Source organism: Triticum dicoccoides, chromosome 7A, assembly GCF_002162155.2.
Source record: "Triticum dicoccoides isolate Atlit2015 ecotype Zavitan chromosome 7A, WEW_v2.0, whole genome shotgun sequence".
Taxonomy (NCBI): Eukaryota; Viridiplantae; Streptophyta; class Magnoliopsida; order Poales; family Poaceae; genus Triticum; species Triticum dicoccoides.
Genome location: NC_041392.1, coordinates 679,944,454 through 679,964,164, shown reverse-complemented (window position 1 = coordinate 679,964,164; position 19,711 = coordinate 679,944,454). Strand labels below are relative to the sequence as shown.

The 19,711-nt window shown below is 43.7% G+C and overlaps 1 protein-coding gene across 1 annotated transcript; it reads right to left on the bottom strand.

The window, feature by feature from the left end:
• Positions 1 to 967: 967 nt before the first annotated feature.
• LOC119334393 lies at positions 968 to 1,711 on the bottom strand. The gene has a single exon (XM_037606970.1). It carries the CDS (start codon positions 1,575 to 1,577, stop codon positions 1,263 to 1,265), a length of 315 nt encoding a protein of 104 aa, XP_037462867.1. The 5' UTR covers positions 1,578 to 1,711; the 3' UTR covers positions 968 to 1,262.
• Between the last annotated feature and the right edge of the window lie 18,000 nt (positions 1,712 to 19,711).

Genomic DNA, 19,711 nt, shown 5'->3' with positions numbered 1-19,711 from the left:
GATTGAGATTTCCCTTTTTTTTGTTTCTTGAGTTATGTTTCAAATTTTGTTTTAAAACTGGTGTGGCCGCCTTTGCCTCTCCCGTTGCGAATTATGGGCCCGAGGGATACAGAATTGCACAGACGGACCACCCGTGCTAATTCTGAGCAAGCCCAAAGTGTAGCCCATTTTTAAAGCCCAATGTCCATCTACAGCCTCCCTGGCCATGATTTGCGGAGAACAGGATCCCTCTCACTGTCAGGAAACAGAAAACAGAATTCCAAAAATGTACTCCCTCCATTCCACAATGTAGTGCTTCCTCTATCCCCATGCTTCAACTTTGACCGTAAATTTAACTATCAAAACCGATTGCGGCGGGAGCAAAAGTTATATTAGTGAATTCGCATTCGAAAAAAGTTTTTAATTATATAACTTTTTCTCTCGCCGCAATCGGTCTTGTTCGTTAAATTTGTGGTCAAAGTTTGACCTCGGAAAGAATGGACGCACTATATTTTGGAATGGAGGGAGTACTGCCATCAGACATGGACTCGTCTCATCTGTCTCATGGCTGCTGGTTCATCTTCTGGTCGAGCAACGGTGAAATCGCCACTGGTCAGCACGCCACCACCCGTGGCCGTGGGACACCGTCTCTCTCGCGAACAATCGGGGTGGACGTACGGGACGGTGCTGCCACTGCCCGGTAACTGCATCTGCGGCAGCAGCCAGCAGCAAAAGCGACGTCGCCAGCAATTAAAATACTACCACCAACCGCCCCTTGATGCAATGCCAGCCTAGACTCACCTCCAGGTCCTACAGATGCCTCCGTTGTGGCTATTTCCAACATCCGGCCGCGGTGATTCGGTGATAAGTCCGCATTGGCATGGTAATTTCAGAGCATATATATGAAGAGATGATTAGTACTATCAAGAACATTTGAAGCGCAGATAGACACCAAGAAATCAGGCCGAGAAATCAATTCTTGATCAATGGTCAGCTTTATATCTTGAAAACATTTTCACCACTTCACTGATTTTCCTGCAGCTCCCTAAGTGGCCCGAAATCAATGGTGCCAAGGAGGCCTGGAAATCCGTACATTACAGCCGTCATATATCATATAATCCACCCCACATATGAACACAATCGCCTGCAGGCTAGCTAGCTGCGGCGCGGTTGGGGGATAAAGAACGAAACAAAATAGGGAGCAATTCTCATGGCTACCGCGCTAAGCTAGTTGCCTAGCTAGTGCTACATGCGGGCGGCTCGATCTCCCGCAGCCGGCCGTCCTACTGCGGCTGGCGGGCGTCGGAGGAGGAGAGCACGAAGCGCGAGGCGAAGGAGTAGTGGTGGCAGAGGTGGCCGGCGCCGGAGACGTCGTCGTCCAGCGCGGAGCCGAAGCCGTCGCGGTCGAAGTTGCGCGCGTAGCTGAGGGGGTCGTACTGGCGGCACCGGGACGACGCGCCCGTGGGAGCCGCCGTGCACACCAACATCTTGCTCCGCCTCCGCAGCCGCCGCACCAGCCGGGCCAGCGCCAGCCCGAATCCGGCCGGGCCACGCCGGCCCGACGTTGACGACGAGGATGCATTGCCCGGATTCCCCATCTCGATCGACCGCTCCTGATCCGGTTGATTCCGGGAGAATGTAGTTTTGGTGGTTGGAGGCGTAGGTGGGAGATTCCGTGGTGTTGGTGGTGCCGATTTATAGGAATTGTCCAGCTGATCCGGCAGTGAGGGCTTGTGCCGTTGTGGGGAGTGGGGTGGTGGTGAGTGGTGACGGCGGGGAGCGGTTTCGCGTCTCCCATGTGGTTCGGACGTACGAGCGCGTATAGAAAAGTACACTCTACTGGAGCGAGTGTAGAGTAGGTGTGGTTGTTTCTTGGTTTATTATTGTATGATTATAAACTAATCAAAGTGGCTTCAACTACAAAAATGAGCCACGAGCCTCCTCTTTGCATCTACTCTAGTGTAGTCTAGTGGTGAGCAGGTCTCTAGTGAGCTGCTTTCACGTTTGCAAAAAAGAATTGCGGAGTAAGTGATGAACCTAGTTAACAAGTGTAGCCAACACCGATGATTAGAGAGTAGTTAGCTTGATGAGCACCAGGAATCAAGGGATGCTGTGTGTGCGAGCAGCAGGCAGGCCTCCAGCAAAGGATCTATAATTAAGCATTTAGGGCATTTTTAAGGCGGACCTGCAAACCTCCCACAACCGTTCGAACCGCGCCGTGCATACCGCGGAAGCCATCTAGCACGATCCGGACGTACTTTCTCCCGCAAAACGGAGACAAACGTGGAGGAGTTTTGCGGGAGTCCGGACATCTACATGACCAATAAAAAGCCGCCGCGTACCGCCTGTACTTTGCATCCGCCCACGATGGCTAGTATTTAGCGGAATGCGTTGTGCTAATTGCAGCGGATAGCTAGCATTTTGATGGAAGGTAATACTGGATAATGTATTTCATTTGGCGGAAGGTGCTGATTAATATTTCTTATTAAGCACATTAGCCAGTCATTTGGCGGAAGGTTGGCTCCCACCATTGCATGTCATGCTTAGATTTGGTAGAAGGTGCTCATATCATTTGGCGGAAGGCAATTTTCGGCCATTGCATGGCATACTTAAATTTGGCGGAAGGTTGGTTTTCGCCATGGTGGTGTGCTTAGTAGCCTTGCTTAGTGATTTTAGTAGGCAGTGGCGGAGCTAGCATTTGACAACAGGGTGGGCCGCTTTCAAAAAAATGTGAACGATCTAACTAATTATCAATAACACATAGAAATAGATCAATATGGTCTTACAAACACAATAAAACTCTCAGTTTTGCATGAAAGAAGACTACATAGACATACTACATACTACATACTACATACCTTGAGAAGTTCAAAGAAGACTATGTTTCTGGCCTACGCTTCTGCATGGCCATGAAAGTATCAATTATGTCATCTTCATTCACCTCAGAGAAAATATCCCGCTCAATGTATGTGACCAGGCAATCATCCAAAAGACTATCACCCATCTTATTTCTCAACTCGTTTTTGACTAAACTCATGGCAGAAAATGCTCTCTCAACATTTGCCGTTGCCACTGGTAGAATCAATACCAATTTTAGAAGTAAGTACACGAAATTATGAACTATATGCCTCCCTGTTTGAACAAGCTTAACTGAGAGATCAACAAGATTTCCAAGGCCTTGAAAGTTCTCATCTTTTCTCATGTCACCAATATAGTTACCAAGTTGTAGTTCAAGGTGTATCAAGTCAGCACTTGAAAAGTCTTCTGGATAGAACTCAACAAGTTTGCATACCTTGTGTGCATCAAAAGCAGCAAATGAGTTGGCATGATTCAAAGCAGACATACAAGATAGCAACTCCATATTGATCTCGTCAAACCGATTTTCAAGCTCTTGACTAATTTGATCAATTACTCCAAGAAATACTTCTCTTCTAAAGTGATGATCATTTGTTTGGGGTCGAACAAACCGTGTTGATCTTCCATAAGGCACATAATTATCCTCCATTGTAGGAACTTGAATGCTATGCTTGTTACAAAATAATGTGACTCTTTGAAGAAATGCATCCCACCCATTAGACCTCAGTTCTTGTATTCTATCTTTTGCCAATCTAACCATTGCCATTGCAGAAAGAATGTCTTGGTCTCTTCTTTGCAAACAATCAGACAAATCACTTGTGTATCCAAGAATGACAAGCATCAAGTGGGCATTGAAAATAAAGTCAAATGACTCAAACACTTCAACAATAGTATGGATTTTTGGCCAATCACTCCTTAGTGATGCATCTTGTCCAAGAGTGATGATTACATCACGAATTGTGGGGTACATAGCAACAATGTTGAGAACAGTTTTGTAATGAGAGCCCCACCTAGTATCACCAGGCCTAGGTAACCCCATCTCTTGATTCAGACCACTCCCAGTTTGTAACTCACCACATTCAAGTAGTTTCATGATATTATGAAGTCTAGCATCTCTAAGCATGTCATGACGCTTACAAGAAACTCCAATAATGTTCAACAATAAAGACACTCGATCAAAAAACCATACACAGTCATAATTTCCCTTGGCAATAGCAACAAGAACTAGTTGGAGTTGATGTGCAAAACAATGGATGTAATAGGAAGAAGGTGACTCTTTCATGATCAATGTTTTCAGTCCTTTAATTTCTCCTCTCATGTTACTAGCCCCATCATAACCTTGCCCACGAATTTGAGTTATAGTCAAACCATGATTGGCAAGTAAAGTTTGAATTGCTTCCTTAAGTGACAATGCAGTGGTGTCACTTACATGAACAACTCCAAGAAAGTGTCACTTGGCCTTCCTACTTTATCAACAAAACGCAAACATAGAGCTAGTTGTTCTTTATGTGATACATCACTAGACTCATCAGCTAGAATAGCATAATGATCATCACCAACTTGTTCAATAATTTGATTTCTAGTATGTACTGCACAACATTGAATAATCTGATTTTGTATCTGGTGAGAAGTCAATTTGCAATTACCTGGTGCATTCTTCAAGACATACTTATTCACCTCCTCACTATTTGTTGCAAGCCACTTCAATAGCTCAATGAAGTTTCCCCTGTTGCTAGATTGTTCACTTTCATCATGCCCACGAAATGCCAATCCTTGATGAAGAAGAAACTGCAAGCATCTAAGTGAATACTTCAACCTCATCCTATAAAGACGTAGATCCTCACTATCCACCTTCACAAGAAGATCATTAATTGTTGCACGGGGATTCACAAATAAGTCATATTTCTCTTGAGCTGCATTGTGCACACTTGTTACACCACCAACATGCTTATCAAGAGCATCATCTCTATTCCAATTTCTCCAACCACCATCAGTAAATGCATTAGTTCCCTTCCCACTAGTTTTTTTTTCTCTTTGAACAAGAAGCATACAAAGCAAAATGCAGCTTTCTCCTTGATACTATATTCAAGCCAACTATGTTTATGAAGCCAAAAAGGACTGAATGATCGAAACCTATTCCCAATTCTTCTTGCTTCAAAGTTATGTGCATAAGGTTTGAATGCAGCCTTAAGGATATATGCTCTCCGAACTGCGTCTTGATCATTGACAGGATAACTTGCAATGGGTGGCCTTTCCCCGGGATCATGTTTAAGACGGCTAAAATCATAAACCGGCGGTGGCGTTGAGACATCTTCAAGTTGAACCATTGGTTCTAGAGTTTGCTCAACCGTGACATTTGACATACACACCACTGTTTCTTGAGTTTGCTCTTGAACCACAAATTCTCTGATTTACTCTTCGGCCACATCCGCGGTCCCATGCACATCTGGCGTACTAGCTTTCTTCCTTGTCTTCTGAGCATGTCTCATAAAAAGGGAAGCAATGTTTCCTGCCCTCTTCATTCTTCAAAAGTTCTACAAAATTTATGTGTATGTGTAAATGTGTTCATCAGTTCACCGTTCATCTACTAGTTTGTTAACAGACATTCCAAGTTTCCAACAACATACATGATACTGATACACTACTTTGTTAACATGAAAAAATTATGTCAGAGAGCATCTATGTAATATATAAGCATTGCATCTCCTTTCCATTCCCTGTCAAACAAACAAACAAATTTAACTGAAATAGGCCGCTGGGGATTGAGGATTTGGGGCCAGTACCCCTCTCTCTCTCTCTCTCTCGGAAGGGAGTGCAGGAGAAGGGGACTGGGCGCCGTCGGCGACTGGCCTACCCCGACTACTCGGCTAGCAGGGGCAGGGCGGCTGTGTAGGGGTTGCTCCTGGTTCGGGAGCGCTGCTGTGCAGGGCGACCGGGCGACGGGAGGAGCAGGCATGCCGCGGCCCGCAGCGGCGCAGCCGTCAGGGACGGCTGGGCGAGGTGGTGCGCCGTGCGCAGGCAGCAGCTAGCCGGGGCGGGTGGGCGTCAGCCGTCAGGGAGGTCCGAGATCCAGCGGTGGGCCGGCGACGGCGAGGGGCGACTTGGCTGGCGGCGGATCGAACTCAACCAGATGTGGCGGCCATGCGTGGTTGCAGAGGAGAGATGACTGAGAGGAGAGGATGTGCCGTGTTCGTTTGGTTTCAGCTCGCACTTGTTGATGGGCTTATTTTTTTGTCTCGGCCCGTCTCTGAAAATGCCATCCTATATAGGCCAGGCCGAAATCTCAGGGTGGAGCGCGGCCCACCCTGTCCACCCTGTGGCTCCGCCACTGTTAGTAGGTTCATATAGCCAGATGTTTTGAATATATGCGACTACAGTTGGATGCCCGCTTCCTGCATCTGTGTTCATGAACTGGTCCCATCTCTGTCCACGAACGGATGCGAAAAAAAAATTACGGATCGCAGTTAAAAATGCCCTTACTAAGAAGGGTTTACAATTTAAAAACGCAGCAGGGACCCATGAATAAAGAGCCCTGCTATACAGAGGGTGCTTGGATACGTTTTAGTTGCATGACTAAAAGTAGTGGGACTAAAACTTGCTAGCCTCACCCATGCTTGGATCCAAATACTAAAAAGACTAAAATCAAGTTATTGAGCATTTATTATCCTCCAAACCCTCCAATCCAAAACTCGCATGTGTTCAAAGAGAGGAATTAAATGAGGAGAGAGAGGGCTAATACATATTTTAGTAGGTTTCCTATGACTAAATTTTTTTAGCGTCAAGACTAGTCCTAGCCTCTTTTTAGTCAGGGGTGCTGGAAACTTTAGCCTTTAAAGAGACTATTTTTAATCAAACTAAAAATAGTCTCTTGGATCCAAGCATGTTCACAATAGTGTGCCTGCCGGCGATGTGTGCACGACAAATGCAATCAATTCCATCTATTACATGGCAACAGCAGGCAGCAAACCGCTAGATGCTCATCGTGCAATAGTCGTGCACATATTCGTCGTCTGCAAAGCAGTTCCGATTAATGAACTAGGCGTACGTCGGCACGTAGGGACGGCGTGCAGAAGCATCTCGAAGCCTCGACCTTTCGGGCGTACCGAGGTGGAGATGGGGTGAAGAAGGGAGAAAAGAGTACGGCGGTCGGCAGTTGGCAGTGGGGCGGTGCGTGCGAGCGAGCGCCCGCGGGCCGCTGCATTCGCGCGCGCGCGTCCTGGAAAAGGGTGGCAAAGGAGTCAAGCGCACTGCCCACGTCGGCCCGATCGATGCAGACGGACCGGACCGGACGTGGCGGCCACGAGCTCCAACACGCCAACCTCGTACCCGAGGGACCAGGGTTCACTCCAACTTGAGGTCAAGATCGAGACGGATGCTGGACTGTCAAGCCAAGGTACTAGCAGTAGCAGGTCACTACACTTCACCCGGCAACTGATGAGGAGGTCCTTAACTTGATTTCGTTTCTTTCATGTGCGCTACGGTGCTTAACCGGCCCGACACATGCGGTTTGATTTTTTTTTTCTTATTCTGCTGGGCTAGCTAGTTTTTGTCCACTGTAAATACTGTTTTTTTTTCGTACCGGACGCATGCAGTTCGACTGATAAATGAATTCATGTGTGCTTTCCTTATTATACCAGTGCTGGCCTAGCTAGTTTTTGTCGTTGGAGAGAATAATCAAACGGTCGAGGGATCAATAAGGCACACAAACGGTCGGGAGTCGAGCGATCAATAGGCACACAACGGTCGGGAGACAAACAGCATAGGGTATCTCACTAGCGGCAAAAATCACTGTTCTGACATGTGGACAAAACAATATTATAAAATAAACCGTTTGCGAAAAATTTCATTCGGCTGACCTTTTTATGTAGCGTCCGACAGCTAGGCGTCACACTACACTATGCAGCGCCCGATGACATACACTACACGCCTGGCCATTGTCGCATCCCGGACTGCCTGAAAAATGCTAAGTCAGTGTGTAACACCTGAGAGTTAGGCACTACACTATACAGTGTAGTATCCAGCGTCTATGCGTTGCACTAGTGGCCGCTTTAAGATGCAGTGGCAAATAGTGCTGCCACTAGTGCAATGCCTAGATGCTAGGCGCTACACTGTATATCTCTCGGACGTTACGCATTGACTTAGCATTTTTTAGCCAGCATAGGGTGTGACATTGGCCAGGTGTGTAGTGCCTGAGAGCCAGACGCTGCACAGTGTTGTGTGGCGCCTAGCTATCGGGCGCTACACAAAAGGGTTAGCCGGATGAAAAACTTTCGCCAACGGTTCATTTTGTGATATTGTTTCATTCACAGGTCAAATTTGTCGTTTTTGCCGTCACTAACTATAACTGTGCTCTAGTTTGTCTGTTTGTCCGGTGTTGTTCTAAGGGCATTTCCAACGGTAGCCATATTCGTCTTTGTTAAATTTTAATCGCCAAATAACTATGTGATTCCCTTTTAAAAACTATGATTAGTAGCTTTTTGTTTGACAGAAGGCAATTAATCCATATGCTAGCGTAGTTTTCGCCAAAGCTAGCCTTCTTGGCAAGAATTAATAAAGGACTGTAATAGAAAGCTAAACACCTTGTTAAATGCTAATCGTATGGCAAGAAGTAACCTTCCGTCAAGTGTCTAAATATATTTACAAAACTTTCGTTAAGTGTCCAAATACTAATCACTTTGCCAAATGATAACCATATGACGAGAAATAACCTTCCGTCAAATACCCAAATATATTTGCAAAGCTTCCGCCAAATGCCCAAATACTAATAATGATCGGGCTTTTAACATGCTAGGCTTCCACCAATTAACAACAATAGTCAATGGCCTTTCGCCATCCGCCGGATGAAGAGGTGGGATACGTGGCGACTTTTGGGTTTTCGTGAGGATATTCGGACTCCCGCAAAATTTCTCACGTTTGTCTTCGATTTGCATGAAAAAACACATCCAGACCGCTCGGCGGATCGATACGGAACCGCGTTGGACGTTGGATGACACAACACGTCCGGATGTATGTGGGCAGTTTGAGAATCGACATTGGAGATGGCCTAAAGGAGAAACGGGGGCGTGGTAATTTTGGAAAAAAAGATAAGGGCTCCTTTGATTCATAGGATAGGAAAAGTGGAGGAATAGGAAAAATGGAGGATTGGCATGCCCTGTCCATATGAATCCTATGGGAATGGAAAACACAGGATTTGGCACAAGTGCGTGTTTGATGGGAGCATAGGAAAAACATAGGAACTCAAGGCATTATAATATTACTATTTTGAAGGTTGTGCATTCAAACAAGTAGCCGTTGGTCACTAAACTAGCCGTTAGGTTGCACCAGTACATATACAAGCTCTGCACTTCATACAGCTCTAAGAACAAGTTTCGATTCATATGCACCAGAACGTTACAAGCAAGTCTTTGCTGTAGCTGAAGTTTTGCTGAAGTTTTTCTCGTACTTGCTTGACCGTCTCTGAAATCTGAGGTTAGTTCTTCTAATGTACATATTCCCTTTGCTGCACTTGCTTGGTTGTCTCTCAAATCTCAACTTAGTTCACCTACTGTACATGTTTCCTTTGCTGTCGCTGGCCATCCGAAATCTAGAAAATCGACAGCACCATGTCTGTTTTAGTTTCGTGGTTACAATTTTCAACCCACCCAGCCACCCCATAGCATCATGTCAGCAACAACCATCACCATCAGAGGCTATATTCTTTTTTGGTTTCTGCATGCTGTAACTTATTCAAACATATACGTAGAGGTAAAATGCAAGAAAGAATCAAATCAGGTGTCCTAATATCAGCACCCAGTTCAATGATCTGCACTAAGCTGTATCAGTTATCTGCCAAAAAAATCCAGAGTAACACTAAGTGACTAGCATGCCAGAATTAGTCCTTGTTGATCGACCAATAAATTACTAGTACAAGTTTTAACTAGACAAATTAAGTAGTTTACATTTAAACTTGTGAAGTCATGATAACTCAGTAATTTTCCACAGGCTTGTTTTCATAGCGTCCAATGGATCCTAGCTACTGTCGCAGATCAAAGAGTGAGGATGAGTTTGCTCTTTTTGTTCTTCCTACTTTAGGAGAACACTCATATTCCTCAAGGAGACCTATGCACACTTCAATACTCACAGGCGCACCGCGTGTAAATGAAATTTTAAATGGACATGAAGACCTATGCAAAAGGCACTTTAGAATGGAGACTGATATATTTCAAGATTTGGTTCAGAAATTGCGCGAGAATGATCGCCTTGTTGATGGAAGAGATGTCTCAGTAGAAGAACAAGTGGCTATATTTTTGTATGCATTATCTAAGAATGCAACAAATGATACTTTGGCAGATTGGTTTCAGCATAGTGGACAAACAATCAGTTACTATTTTGGTGAAGTGCTCAGTGCAATTACTGAACTCTATTATGTATACATACGTCCACCTTCCCTACACCCGCATCCAATCTTGAGTAAAGAAAAGTTCTACCCTTTCTTTATGGTATGTATAAATGCTTATGATCAAGTTAGAGTAACATAATTTCAAAATTTTACAGAGAAGATTATATGGCTTATGTACTTGTATTTATGCAGGATTGCATCGGCGCTATAGATGGTACACATATTCCATTGAAACTACCTGCTGATGAGCAAGAACCATATCGCAATAGGAAGCAAACATTGTCGCAAAATGTTATGGTAGCATGTGATTTTGATCTGAAGTTTGTGCATGTGCATGCTGGTTGGGAGAGATCGGCTTCAGATGCAAGAGTCCTACAGGATGCACTTAACCATGGTTTTCAAGTACCCCCCGGAAAGTTTTACCTTGTAGATGCTGGTTATGCAAACACACCACAATTTTTGGCTCCATATCGTGGTACTAGGTACCACTTACAAGAACAAGGAAGATCTCGCCAAAGGCCAAGAAATTACAAGGAATTATTCAACCTACGACATGCACAACTCCGAAATCATATCGAGAGGATTATTGGTATACTAAAAATGAGATTTCCGATATTGAGAGTGGCTTCACATTACTCGGTGACCAAACAAATTGACATATCAGTTGCTAGTTGTGTGCTGCACAATTTCATACGTTTGCATGATGGAGATTTTTCATGGCCTGAGAATACTACTGTGGAGATTGATCAAGAACAATTTGTTGATGTGCCAAGTGGAGACCACAACTATCACAATGATATACATGCTTTTAATTACTCTAGAGAAGCTGGGAATCAAAAACGAGATTATATAGCACAGCAAATGTGGGCACAATATGTATCACGAAGATCTCAGAATATGTAATATTTTATCCAAGTTCTGCTACCATTCATGTACTTGAAATATGAGATGCAAGTTGTAATACCATTCTTGGACTTCATGCTTATGATCAAGCTAGTTTTGCTGCATGCCTTCAGCATATCTCCTAGTTGTAGACCTTCCAAGCCTTCACTTGCTGTGATACACTTGTTGATGCTGTAGGGGTCCTCTAGCTTCTTCTCCTCAATGGCAGCAAATCGATCAATTTCTTCCTTCTTCAGTTTTAAATACTTCTCACGGAAGTCATCAGTAGCACTACGCTTCTGTTTTTTCCCACGCCTAGTGTCATGTTTCTCCATTTGTGTGGATCTTGGAGGGGCTTGCACATGCTGAATAGGTGTAGATAGATGCGGGGGAGAATCCAAGTTGGTTTCCTCAAGTTCTTCATCTAAAGTAAACCGCATGTCCGACTCACCGGTAACCGGCATAGTAGGTGATGGTGATTGATCGAGATCAGCCATCTGTGTCAACTGTGACACAAGGGAACTGGTGCATACTTCCTCTTGCTAGTATAATGGTCCATGCCTTGGCGAGTTCTCCCTTCAGCATAACGACCTAGAGAATAGTTCCAAAGACTTGCTTAGAACAATCCAACATTATATACAAAGTTTAGGCTGCAAGGTAAAATAGCTACAATGGAATTGTGAATATTATGTTGAAGTCACCTTCATAGAGTGGAGCTAATTCTTCATAAAAGGGAAATGATCTTTCTTTCCATTGGAGAGCATCCTTGCTGTTCGTACGAGCAGTAAAGCTTGCCCAAACACTATCAGGTGCGTCTACCATTTTTCTGTCCTTATCCCATCCAAAGCCACTTACATCCAACAACTTTTTCACAGTACGATAGTCTCTCTTCAGATCTTGCTCCTTCTGTTTGACTTGGTTGAGAGTAAATGACTGATCAAACTTTTGATTGAGTTGATGAAGAATATTATTCCATGCCTCCTTGCTTCAAGCATTCTGTGTCCGAAAACCAGGCACATCGTGATCTTTTAGGAGTTTAATAAGGTACAACTTCATTTGGTGACTCCATTTGGCTCGAGAGTTACCTTTTGTGATTCCTAGATATTCAACATAATTGTACAAATTTAGTTTCTAAATCAATAACAGATCAAAAAATAAAATAAAATTGCATATCTAAGTTTATCAGTGTCACCGTAACATCAGAACTTACCTATTTCTGGATGAAGACCTGTAGTCCCACCATCAACTTCAAGATCAATTGCACCATTTGATTGCAGATGATGGCCTTGTCGCTCAGACAAGCAACGTCGATCAGCCATCTACATGCATCATATTGTTGGCATACAATTTTTACAGGGCACAAATGATATTTGTTCAGAATAGAATCCTTGAAAAGGGAAATTTTAGTGCCTTGTGCAGACAAAAAAATTACCACGTGATGATCCAATAGCTATGAAGAAAATAAGCTCATGCTGCTCATACAATGCCAAAGAACCAGAGGAAAAGTAAAAATATGGGTACCATCAGGACACAGTCGTGCAACTCAATTGCTAAATAAACGAGCTAGACATTAGCAAATACATAGTGAATTGAGAATTTAGTCAAATCTGAGACCTCTTATTTTTTTACCTAATAGCTGCAAAGAAAATCCCCAAATCCTGAAATAACAAGCTCGATCTAAAAAATCAGAGAGAATCTACAGCAGGTTGCAAACTAATACTAAGCAAATCTATCTAATCTATGTGTATAATACCTACAAATTCATGGAAAATCATGGGAAGCAAAGGAGGACCGGATCTGGCTTTTGGAGTTGCCTCGTACCTTGTTGCTGGACTTCCTATACGGAGGAATAGAAGCAAGGAGGCCGGCCGAGGAGCTGACCAGCTGAGCAGAAGGCCAGGCAGCAGGCCGAGGACCTGGGCAGAAGGCCGGGTGGCCGGCCGGCCGTGGCGGCGCAGCACGACTAGGTCGATGCTGAAGGAACTGGGGGGCGGTGCTTCTGTTTGCGATGTGTCTTGTGAGAAGTTACGCGAGCGTTTATTTACCGCGAAAACTGAGCGCGCGGTGAGCGAGCGCGCGCGCTTTTTTTCCCGCCAGGATTCTTTCCAAGAGCTTCGACCTCTTGGAAACTTTCCTGTGAAATAGAGAAGGGGAAATTCATAGGATTGATTCCTAAGGTTTCTATTCCTGTAAATCAAACGATTACCAGAGGAAAAAATCCATAGGATTAGAATCCTATAAAAATCCTACAAAAATCCCATGAATCAAAGGAGCTCTAAGAGTAGTTGCTGTCGGATCCAACCGAGTGGCAGTTTTTCCTAGAAGCAGAGCCACGTTCCTTCCTCGTCGGACACAGTTGACCGGTCACACGGCATGCCCATGGCACATCGCCTCCGGCCGCCAGGGAATGAATATACACGCCGGATCCATGCGGCCGCACGCTCCGATCTTGAACATTCTCGGCCTCGTCAGACCAGCCATGTGCAAACAGAAACAGTGGGAGCACACATGGTTTTAGAGCCCCGCCACATGCGCGCAGGCACATTGCACCATCCGTCGTTGCTCATGGCTGAGGACACTAGATGACCCATTGTGCCAATGGCGCAAAGGGCGAGTGGGAGCCAAGAATAGTAAGAATATTTAGAGACTATAAAATCTTGAAGCAAAAATAGATATTTCAGCATGTTGTCGATACATAGCATTATATATTACATTGCATGTTACATTTATAGGCCAAAACAAAGGCATGAGATCAATTCATGATAAGATCAATTCAAACCATTTACATTGCTTTGAAAAAGCAGGATACATAGATAGAGATGCATCATATAAATAGCTCTGGTCATTTAGCTTATTGTGACTAAGATATGCAGTCATGGAACTCAGGTAGAGTGATCGCTGCATGCGCCAGCAAACATGGTCAAGGTTTGCTTGCAAGGGGGTGAGGCGGCTCGATCTACTGAGGATCCACCTAAGGAACTGACGTGCTAACAAATGTATACCATTGCGCCTCAAGCAAAGAATAGAACATTGTTAGATTAGGCGGTGGCTGCAGCTGGGCACAAGAAGGACCAACATCTGGGTGGATTGTTGTTCATGGTCTCACCAAAGACATATTGTATGGATTTGTTTCATATTACTTTTCTGTTCCAAAGTAATGAAAGAACCTAGAAGATATAGAAGCAACCTTGAATATGAACTAAAAGATAATGAACAAAGGATGTACTACACACACAAAATGTAACTTACCAGTTGCGCCCATGGCGCAAGAAGCCAATTAGAATTGTGAATTATGTGCATATTGTAGGGCATTGGTGACCATTATATATGAGTACCTTAAACCGATTGAAAGAGAAGGAAAGGTAAGGTTGTTTACATTGATACATATAGTTCAGATGGACAATCCACAAGGAAAGACAAAAACAAAATTTGAAACATTCACAAAAGCATTGCAAACTTTGCTCGAGGAATTTGTAGATCTGAAGGAATCCATCGCCCAAGTATAATATAAAGGGCAACATATCCTTTTTCTTCTTCAGCGCGAATGTTGTTTCATTAATCCTGTTTTGTTCATGCAAGGAACAAAGTACAGTGGCGACAACCGCAGGAAAACAGAACATCGGCACTGGCTCATAGCAAAGATGGAACAAAGAAATTACATGCGAGAATAAAAGAAACAAAACTCAAAATTACCGGCATGTTGAGAGTGAATTACAGTGGGAATACCACCAACAAAATACAGAGCTAGCATGATATTAGTGCCTCATGGGATCAGATAATGAATCATTGGCATCAAAAGAACCTACCACTACTTTACATGAAACAAAAAATATATGATTACAGTGAGCACATCATAAGATGAAGTTTTGATGTTCAGGAAACACACTGTAGCTATGTATATACAACTGCTACTTTACAACCTATCTTACATAGGATCGTTCTAATCTAAGTGAAAACATGTCTATGAGGCATCACAAATTACTGAAAAAAATAATTTTGTTGTTTTCGGTTGGTTATTTTGGATCTGTCACAATTTACTGAAATAATGATTTTGTTGTACAGTCCATTGACCATGTTTTCTAACATAAGTGTTCCAATTTAAAGTAGATCATGCTTGCACTTTTCTTCAAGGGAACACTAATTGTCCCTCTAATTCTCACAACCATGCATATGTATAACTCATATGTGAGTCGCATGGGATGAGATCATTAAAGGGCATAATATAGTATCTATGGACATATGACTAATTAATAGGCACTCGATATGAAGAACCTGAAACAAGAAACAGAAACCGAAGCACAAGATTGTCAAAGAATAGGAACAGTTAAGAAAAATATAGCCGCACTTTATTTATCCAAATCAAGTGAAAATAACCAATATGCACTACATGTGTGAGATAGTATTATCTGATATACTACCTCTGTTTGTTTTTATAAGACGTTTTAGACTTTCAGACACTGTTCAAAAACAACACAAAGCAAGTTGTCTGAACGTCTTATAAAAACAAACGGAGGGAGTAATAGATAAGCTAGCGCACACTGTCAGAAGCATAAAGCAGTAACAAAAAAACTGATTCATCAGCACCAGTGTACCATCTAAAAGTGCATTATTGTCTAGTACCTTCATTTTGTGCATAGTTTGGTGCATCCTCAACACCAAAAGCAAAAGAAACGCCTTCTGATCCGTCTCTAAAGTAAGAAAGTTTACTACCATAGAGATGTAGAAAGAGAAGGTCCATGTATGTAACTGAGAGTTGGATCATGTCCTAAACTGGGCACCGTCTACCAAAATCAATAGTCAAAACCAGCGAGCAACATGCTAGAGAAAAATCATAAGAAAGTTGATGTTTGAGGCTACTACACGCAAATATAGGGTGAGGAATTATCACCTATGCTACAGTGGAGTCCAATGACCCCCTTCAAAAAAATACAGATCAATCATCACCACCACAATTTTTCTGCAGGTATGAACAAGAAAAAATACAGAGAAGAAAAATGAGAATGTATGGCTTTTTATCTGTATTATTACTTAGCCAGTTTGTACTTGTCTAAAAAATAACAGAACATGTTATTATGCAGTGGAAAATGATAATTTTTTAAGACGCTGTGTCTGTGTGGAGCATACCTCAATTTGGTCCTGCAGCACTTTGATGTAGTCTACATCAATATCCATCGTGCCTGAAGTATTTGTTTGCTGCATATCCAAGAAAAATCTTATTAATATGTCTGTATTACACGACTTCTAGAGAATTACTACACAAATGCAATTCTGAAATCTGAAATAACTAAGGTCCAAGTCAACGACAACTACGACGGTTCTGAATTTCCGTGGGCAACACTTCCAGTTTGGATTAGAATCGTCAGTTTTAGTTGCACAAATTGAGTTTTCCTCCCTCCCTCCCTATCTCTCTTCTTTAAAAGAACCTTAAGTATTTTCACATGCTTTGTAAAAGAATAGATACCTCAAATGGTATAAACATCGTATCACCATCCACTTTAACTAATATTCTTAAATGGCTGGGAAAACAACAAATGTGCAGCCGGCTACCCTTGCAGAATAATTCTTGCAGTGCATACAAAGAGCAGTAAAGCTCTGGTGACCGTTGCATAATAGTTTTTTGAATCTTTCTTATCTAGCACAAGAGCAAGCTTATGAATGTTCACTACGACTTCCTCTACTTTGCACATTGATATGGCTACATCTATTCGTTTAAATCTAAACCCTAAGATATCTAGAAGGAGATTATGACCTCCTTGACCTGAATTTGGGAGGCAGATGTTCCAAGCTGACCTGACCTTGTGTAGCACCAAGTGAAAGAATCGAGACCTGCAATCAGTACCTACCTTATGAATCATGCCCTCTTACGTGAGGACGCAGGGCCTTAACATAGAACCAACCTTGTCGGCGCTGACAGACAACGGGCACATGCGTCGTTCGGTTTCCTGTGATCACGAGCGAGCGCCATCTGCACAGGGGCGTGAGGAGGTCCTTGATGCTATGGACGTTGACAAAGGACGCAGGGCGCTACTCCTGCAGTACGGCCCGGTGCTCGGCGTCAACCCTTGGGTAGAACCACAAGATGTTGTTCTGCAGCACGGTCAAGTACGACGCCAAACATGCCTTGCTGTTCATGTGCACCTGCTGACAGACACAATAACCAATAATCAATAGTTTTGTTGATATGAGCACTCAAAATATTTGAAAGCAAACACGTGAACAAATAATAGGACAGAGCCATCAGAAATAGCTTGTTCTCACTGCGAACTGTAGAACAAATGTGTAACCTTAGTAGCCTTAGAATATTGTAAATAAACGAAGATCTGTAATTATAAGAGGAATCTTGTAACCAGAAAGAAGTCCAATTTAATAGCCAACGTAAAATATTATTGCTAAGCATACTAAAGGAAGGAAAACATCTGATTTATCATTAACAGTCTCTTAGCAAAACAACCAGAAAAGCAAAGTACTCTGCAAATTGTGGTATGTGTTCATTAGCCCCAGTAAAATGACTTGCTCACTTAGAATCCTTCGCATAAAGTCATGAACCATAGTTCGATACATTTTTATTTGTCTCATACACCTCTCCTCATTTAATAAATGGATCCGGCTCTGAAAAATATATTACTAATGGTTAACAGAAAAGTAGAGTAGTCCCTTTGGAAAGAGCAAAAGGGAATAAAAGCACGGCTAAAATATATACTATTCATGCCCTGTCTCAACAATTTCTGTATCTCATCAGAACTAAAACCTGATACACATCTAATCAGAACTAAAACCCAAACACTCGATCAATGCCAGCATTTAAAATCCGAACACCCTACAATCCTGTAATGCAATAACAAAGAAAATCTGAATTGTGCCAAGTACTACTTATGTTTGTCCACCTTCATTCTTCAGCATGTCCTCTCTTCTGCCTCCCTGTCCTACAATACAAAAACCAAGAAATAGAGCAATTAATCATAGCAATAAGACCAGAAAGATTGGGTCAGTTGAACTAATAGTAAGTAGGAGACACGACGAAGATCAATAATTTACAGACATCTTTTGCAAACATGCAACGATAGCACCATTGCAGTACTGCTGCAAGTATTGATCACTAATCACAATATCATGACAGAATGTTTATGTGGCCATTCTTATCCCAAGTTATGCCACCTTCTTCTATGTGGCATGTTCTAATGCAAGTATGGACCAAGAATATGTCCTAATTACTTGTTAGCACTGCAAGATAATTAGAGAACATGCAAGTATGGGCCAGCAAATCGATTATATGTGCAGACACAAAAGAGAAAGTAGATACCCAGCCACTACCAGAATTAACGTAGTTGCCGACGGCCACATCTATGCCGACGGCCCCCGTAGGCATAGATTGATATATCCCGACGGCCTAGGGTAGGCCGTAGGCATAGAAATGCCGTCGGCATATGTTGATCTACGCCGACGGGGGCCGTCGGCATACTAGTGCCGTCGGGACCTCTGGAGGTACGCCTACGGGGGCCGTCGGCATAGATGATGCCGTCGGCTTAGATGAGGCCCGCCTACCCGGTAAGAGGCGACCGTTTGACGGTGTAGGAACTATGCCGACGGGGCTAACGGCGGCTGTCGGCATTGAAATCAAACAGGAAAAAGAGAAAAAAAATGAGACAAAAACTATGCCTACGGCTTAGCCGTAGGCATAGGGCTACCACGTGGAGCCTATGCCTACGGCTAGGCCGTCGGCATAGCTGGCATAGATATATTGACATCCCCGATCCTAGACGCCTCCACGTCATTGATCTACGTGCATTGCCACGTCATCGATCCACAACCGTGTGCACATCTATGCCTACGGCCATACCGTAGGCATACATCAGATCGGTGCGCGCAGATATGCCTACGGCATTACCGTAGGCATACCTGTATTTTTTTTAGTTTACCGTGGCAGAGATATGCCGACGGCATAGCCGTCGGCGTAGGCCTGGCGCATGCCCTCTGCCACGTCATCAATCTGCGTGCATCGCCACGTCATCGATCCATGACCATGTGCACAACTATGCCTACGGCCTTACCGTAGGCATACCTCAGATCTGTGTGTGCAGCTATGCCTACAGCCTTACCGTAGGCATACCTGTATTTTTTAGTATTTTTTTACAATACAAATGTGCCTTGTCTAAACAGAAATCATACCCCAATGGTATATCGATTCCCCCCTCATGGACGTCGCTGCCGCCGTGTCACGGAGGGGGGAACTGGTCGACATCGGAGCGAATCTGGTTAGAGGGTGGCCTTCGGGGCGTAGCTATGCCACCGAAACATCGCATGGCTCCTGATGCATGTGTGAAAGATTTGTGGCATGCGTAGACACCCGTCTTGGGGCTCCGTGGTGTGGCCTCCCTTCCGCGGACGGCAGCGTCGTCGTCACTTGGAGTGGGAATCGTGCGGGTCTGGTAGAACCGAAGGGAATCTAATGGTGGGTTGTGTCCAGACTGTGTTCGGGGATGTTGCTATGGGCAGACCTGTCGCAACCACGTGGAAAAGACCACTGGTCAAAGCCCGTCCGGCAAAAGTCAAAGGGCTAGATCTCCTGTTCAACTGGGATTCGGGGTGGCCTTCGGGGCGTGGCTATGCCACCGAAAC